Below are 6,742 nucleotides of genomic sequence, written 5' to 3'. Positions count from 1 at the left end.
GATTCGGGTGAGAAGTTCTATTCTTACTTTTTATTATAGCCATCGATGTCTTTTACTTTAGGAGCTTATTTCTTTTTTCTAAAGTATTCTTCTCCTTAGCCTTACCCTTTTATTTATTCGCGAAACGTATCTTATAGCGATAGGCGGCCGTAAGAATAGTATCCTTATTAAGACGTATCTCCTATGGCTCTACCATAACTACGTTACGAATATTAGACTATAGATTATAAAGAAAACATTACATCTTTTACTTAACTTCCGTGAGCCTTAATGCCTCCACCTCGGCCTCTACTTACTCTAGTTTATATAAGTACTAACGAACACTCTATTCTTTTCATTACTTTTTAAACTAAGTAATATAAATAATCTTAAAAGTACGAGTTTAAGAGTCTTTAATGGTGTCTCGAAGAAACGTAAGGAATTTCTCTTAACTAGCGGACACGTTGCGTTATCTATAATATACCTAACGAGGCTCTTTATCTAGCTAGGTTACCGCCGTTTAGATGGCCCGCTTAGCCACCTTAGAGTCTATTAGATCCTAGTAGTAGGACTCGAAATATATCTCGATACTTATAATAAACTTAGTTAAGACCTAGTAACTACTCTTATTAAAATACTTCGGGGGGTCCGCCTTAAAGATTTTCGCGTAGCTAGCTAAATTATCTATAACTAGTCGCTTATTATTCTCACCCGATTTAGATAGGAGACTTCGAGAATATACTATAGTCTCTTATATTAATCTCTATTCTACACTAAGAGTATTTCCTCTCCGTAGATAATAAATTCGATCTATTTATTCTCGCCGTGTTCTTTCTCTTTTAAGCCTAAATAGTTCGGCCTATAATTATTCATCATCTATTTCTTCGAGGTTACTTACGTCCGTAGGCGTAAAAATAAAGTGTCGCGGGTCTACAGGGCCCGTAGTAATCGTAGAGTCTTCATCGATAGTTCTCGACGAGACCTCGGGCGCCCCATTATCTCGGAGCGATGAGGGATTTATTCTCACCTAATTTAGATAGAAACTTACCTTAGTAAGAATAGTTTTTAGAGGTCTCCCTAGAATCATATATAGCTACTACTAGCTCGATAGTACCACTACGTAATAAGTAAGCGTTAAGAATTATTAGGGACCTACGCAACGCAGTAAATACAAAGGAATTAGAGTAGCTAAATGCCTTATTCTATTTACGTAGCTCTATTAACAACGACTCAACGCTTAAGAAAAAGAAAGAGTTCTCTCTCAGCCGATTTAGATAAGAGGAGACTCTTATAGCTTCCTCTCTTTCTGTCACGTGAAAAGGGTAAGGCAGCGTTAACCGATAGCCTTGTGCCTCAACCGTCCTTTACCTTATCCTTTCCTTTTCTTTCTATACCGTTCACCCGATTCGGGTGGAGGGCGTAGAGTACTTAGGGACAACGGTGGGTTCGTGACATTATTTTAACCGCCTAACTAGCTGTTAGACGTCGACTAGCGTTTAAAGCCGTCAATATCCGGATAACTACCTATGATAATTTATACGCTTATAAGTCTCGAATAAATTAGGAAAATACGGGGAGGCGCTTCTATCTAGTAGACTTCTATAAGAAGTGGCTTACACGCGTCTAGGATTATTGTAGGTCTTGTACATCGGCAAATTTTCCCGCGCGACCCTGAGAGCCCTGGGCTGCCCTGGGCTGTCAAGGTAAGTCTGCGTCTTACGCAGCCCATGAGACCGCTGGGCTCGCTGGGCTACTCTAAGAGAGCTCATGGGCTACTCTAAGAGGGCCCTGGGCTAATATAATAATTTATAACTTTACGAATATATAATTATACTAGTCGGTTAAACTAGTACTAATAAAGATTACTATATTATACTAAAATTAAAGTAGATATATATAAAATATAAGGTTTCGAACTAAATCTTAAATTATTAGCTTAATAGCGTTAGTATTCACTAAGATAAAGACTTAGCGAGTTATCCGCTTTTAGTGTAAACCTTATTTCCGAAATAGGAAAGACCTTTTTAAATTTAATAATATTATATAATAAGTATATTATAAAAGTTACTAAAAATAGATAGTCTATAAGAGCTTATAGCCTAGATATAAGAGCTGTGAGCGACTGTGGGCTCCCTGGGCTCCCTGGGCATATAAGAATGCTATGAGTCGCGGGAAAAATTGCTGATGTAGGCGGTGATATAAATGTAATCGACCGGTTAAAACATGAATTTTATAAAGCGAGCGACGTTAATCTAAAGAATATCTAGGAAGATATTTCTACGCTACCACCATCTACTCTAAAGCCGTTCTAAAAGGACTTCTCCTATGGCCGAGCTAGAGAGAACACATAGAGTTACCACTCGAAGAGACACCGAGAACGAAAGCGTATGGATAAGTTTCTCTATATAGAGTTAATCGAAGCGGTTACGCTTAATGAGGCCTAAAATGTCTCCGGGAGATTAGAACGACTTGGTATAAACCTAAAAACGGACGTAGAAGCCTGGGAGGACGAGACGATAAAACTTTCTATCGTTCGGGGAAGATATGTAGAGAAAGTGGAAAAAGAATATTATTCCGAGCGGATAGCCATACAGTTAAAGGGGGAAATATCGACTAAGACGTTGGTCCGCACTAACATCAACACCTAGGTCAGCGACCACTTCGGAATCATAGTTGGCATTAAGGTTCATTGAGCTAAGTAGGATTAGGCATAGTTAGATGGTCATGCAGCAAAAGTCTCTTATATAGGTTCTTAGACAGCTTTTATAGACAAAATTCTTTCTTAGCTCTAAGTTAAGGCTTCGTCGTGCCCGGATCTTACCATATTCCAATATAAGGAACAAGAGTAAAGCGGGGAATCAGTTAAGATCGAGGTGAACGGGGGTAGATATACGGCTCTAAAGTGTATCGCGCCATACCTTCCGTCGCCGAAGCAGTTAAGATGTTCAGGGCTGATCACATGATTCACTGCAGCCATTGTTTGATTTCCACCACCCCGCGATAATCGAGCGAGCTACTATGAACTTCTACTGTACGTCCAGCTCCTCCACACGGAATATCTACATTGCTTTATCTTGGATCGCTGGCAAGATTTCTTTCTGAGGCCTAGTATCCTAGAGAATGGCATCAGCGCCTTCCGCAGAACAAATGGACGTCTGTCTTGAGATCCCTATGCCATCTTGCATGCGCGATTTCATTGTACAGTCATCTACACCACCTCCCAGACTCGGTGGCACGTACATCGATGGTCTTATCGCCAGCTTTGGAGATGCGCATGGCAAAGCAATGGAAGAGGTCGAAAAATGCCGCCTCCTGGTACATGGACCCGATGACATCGTCGTACTGCTTGAGCGCCCTGCTACTGATCATGACTACAGCGCATCATTGGCAGAGTTTGTTTCGTGTTCGGAAACGCTTCGCACCGTGGACGAATTAATCCGCTTTGCGACACGAGCTCAGCGCAATATCCAGAATGTTAGTGTCGTCGATGTCTTCTCGCTTAAGCCTCACGGGACTAACGCTCCTTCGGATGACGAATGCCATGATCTTGCAAAAGAAATCTTACAGGCCAAGAAGCCCAAAGTAATCATCGGATGCATAGGAGAAATCCGGCAATGCCACTGGCTCTCCTGCCTCAATGCCGGAAAGATTATAGGGGTTCTATGTACGAAATATATCGACTTAGGGGTGAATGGACATTCGGCTCTCTTCGTCCGGTCATTTCATCCCGGCTACTGCATCAACAGAGTGAACTGGTGTGTTGAATCTCGCATCAAACTGGTCTACGACTTCGTTTTTGCATTCCGGGCCATTACGGGGCCAGTTCGACACCCTTCCTGGTTATTATCGATCTTAAGTCTTCGAGCAAAGCAGTGGGTATTGTCTTCTAGAGTTGTTCTCCTACGCTGATTCCGTCTACAGGTCGAACGAACGACCTAGCAGAGGCGACGCTCTCGTTGATTTACTCTTTAACCTCCGACGCATCCACCGAATTTCAAGTAAGGATACCACCGTCCTCGAAGCGCGAAAGGAAGGAGTATACTATGCAGTTATAGTCGAAGAGATCTTCGACCTCCTTTGGACTTTGTAAGTAGTGTCTAGGAAGAAACAAGCTCTTATCATTTCGAAAGCTGTTCGCGCCTGGCAGCTACTGTTCCCAAGGGACTCCTTACAAAATTACTTCACGGCGTAACTTGTGGGGCTGGGTCACCGATAGGACTATTTCACGGATGATTAACAAATCCTGACTTGCGGAGTGAAGGAATTGCAGCTTCGTCCCCTCAAACCTGAAATTCAGACTAGATTGTCAGGAACACAGTGGGAGGATGAAGTTCCTGGGCTCGAAAATGTTGGCAAAGCATACCTTGCATTACGATATAGCGCCGGAAATATACCGGGGGCGGTGCTTCTCTTCAAAAAGGCCCGGTCGGAGAATCCGGACTTTATTGACACAGTACGAAACCTAGTCGAGACCATCCGGAAGGGTTGGACGAATCTTTAAGAGTTCGTGGCACTGGTATCGGCGTTACCAACGGTTCTTGAGGGTGGCCCAGGATTATTCCCAGAGGAAGAGATTTCCGGTGAGTAGTCAATTCTCCGTCGCCGTGACGCACGGACGCGTGTTCAGGGACTGTTCGAGCATATAGTGCCGACTGCCACCGACATGATGAAAAGAATTGAGACAATGAAGAAGCTGGCTCGAAAGAGGTTGCCTAGCAGCGTTGTGGATACTACGAAGCATGTCTCTGAGATCGACGAACTCTACGAACTTATCGAGCTCATTCGCGAAGATGTCGGAGCCGCCGAGAATAATCTAAGAGAAAGTCTCTGGATCATCGCTGCTCTTCGTATATCACTAGCGGGTGTTTGTGGTCTTATTGAGAAGGAGGGAGCTTCGCCATCGGATCCGCTAGCCCTCAAGCGGGACAGGAGACTGAAAGAAATTTATCAATAAGACATTCTGTCGGCAGCCAAGCCCAAGAAGTCCTTTGGACGACATTGAGACCATTGATTCTACTATAGACTTGGACCAAGAAATCTAAAGGATTCTCCGACGAGAGCAGTTAGCTAGACGTAGTCGGGACGGCTTGAATATAGTATCTCTAAGAGAGGTGAAGATAGATGAAAGGTCCAGGCAAGATTCGCCTAACCCTGTGAGTAACGTGCTATGGGTGTCTGAAATGTAACTCGTTAAATTCTGCACAACGGCGGATCAAGTGGCGGAGGAAGTCCTAAAAGCGAATAATATTAGGCTTAAGAGCGGAAGGTGGCGACATGTGGGCTGTGCTGGGACACACTCCGGCTCCGGATCTAGAATGATCTGGTGCAACGGTGTGCCGACTCATCTGATAGAGGGAGAATCGGAATCCTATAGGCCTCGTTTTGGGACCCAGAGGGTGCCGAAGTAGATCCTCATCAAGTTGTGGAATCTCCTTTGCCGGCTGCTGGGATCGAGATGAGTATTGGTTTTCTTTCCTCTTCAATGCTTCAGCCCTTCAGTTTCTCAATCCTCGCTGATTGCAAAGATGCGTCCGTCAAGAAAGCGGCATTCATGAAATAGGATATGTTGGGGACTCGTAGGGTCATAGTAGGTAGAAATAGGCAGCAGCATTGTAGAATTCCCCATGGACATACTCTCTTTTATAGGAGTGATCAACGAAACATGGAGACTAGTAGGTTAGATCTAATTCGCTGGTTAATGGAGTACCTGGCATACCATCGCATTGGCCGCGCCAAAATCTGACGAAACGGACTTTTTGTGAGCGCTCATTCTCTTGTCTCAGTGCTCAGACCCGATATCGGGGCTACGCCCTGATTGGCTAGGCTATGAGCTAAAGCGCCGGCCAATCACAAAATTCAAAGAATGTTGCGATAAACGAGTCTAAGGCCCGATACGTGAAAATGGCTTAATTTGCGTTCGCTACGTAATATTTAAATTACACCCGCCAATTTTGTATATTATGAAGTATTGAAGTAAAGAGATAGTCGTATATATTTTTTTAATACTATCTAAAGCTTTCTATTTATCTAATAAGATTCCTTTTTTTTAGATATTATTAAGTAGTCTATTAATATATAAAGAAGATAATTTTAAAACTTTTTAATTCTCTTTAGTGTGAGATCTCGAATCTCTTTAAGAAGATTATAAACTACTTATACGATAATTTCTATCGTAGAAGGCTAATATAACGTTAATTAAGAAGTACTAAGTATATATAAGTACGTTAGAATAAGAGAGAATTAAGATTATCTTTAATAGATCTAGATCGAGATGAATCTATGAAACACTACTCTCGACTATTATCTTTATTATTCTTTCTATCTTTAGACGTTTAATTCTTCGTTATTTTTATTCGGAGAACTTAGAGAACTATCTAATGTATAGATAGTAAGGCTCATATAGATCGTAAACCTTATAGGTAGGTAAGTGACTTTTAAAGAACTTGAAGATAACTATTTACCTAGGGAGGGTAAAGGTCTTTATATAGATAATGAGTGTCCACAGTTAAGACCCTTAAAATGTTGATTTTAAATCAACATTAGTAAGCACGACTAATCATTTAATAGAGTGCGAAATTAATATCGCACTAGTCACGTGATTTCATAGACCCTAGGTCTAAATATAAACTTAAACTTCGTATTTAATTACGTAACTAAAGGTTTAATATAAACTTTTAGAGGGCGATATTTCACAATTTTATTAATAGCTCTCATTAGTTTATTAAGTTCATTTTAATTTATTTCGCTTAAACCTTTACTATCG

The 6,742-nt window shown here is 41.7% G+C and overlaps 2 protein-coding genes across 2 annotated transcripts; both read left to right on the top strand.

The window, feature by feature from the left end:
* Positions 1–3,126: 3,126 nt before the first annotated feature.
* On the top strand, positions 3,127–4,069 carry A1O5_10058 (uncharacterized protein; the record flags this gene model as incomplete). Its single annotated transcript, XM_007750636.1, has 2 exons — positions 3,127–3,851; positions 3,901–4,069. The coding sequence occupies 2 exons, from the start codon at positions 3,127–3,129 to the stop codon at positions 4,067–4,069; spliced, it is 894 nt and encodes a 297-aa protein (XP_007748826.1).
* Positions 4,070–4,642: 573 nt separating this feature from the next.
* Positions 4,643–4,933, top strand: A1O5_10057 (uncharacterized protein; the record flags this gene model as incomplete). The annotated part of the gene is made up of 1 exon (XM_007750635.1): positions 4,643–4,933. The coding sequence occupies one exon, from the start codon at positions 4,643–4,645 to the stop codon at positions 4,931–4,933; it is 291 nt and encodes a 96-aa protein (XP_007748825.1).
* Between the last annotated feature and the right edge of the window lie 1,809 nt (positions 4,934–6,742).

Source organism: Cladophialophora psammophila (genome assembly GCF_000585535.1).
Source record: "Cladophialophora psammophila CBS 110553 chromosome Unknown aczJe-supercont1.18, whole genome shotgun sequence".
NCBI classification, from domain to species: Eukaryota; Fungi; Ascomycota; class Eurotiomycetes; order Chaetothyriales; family Herpotrichiellaceae; genus Cladophialophora; species Cladophialophora psammophila.
The sequence above is the reverse complement of the archived record's forward strand: the minus strand, read 5'-3'. Positions and strand labels throughout refer to the sequence as shown.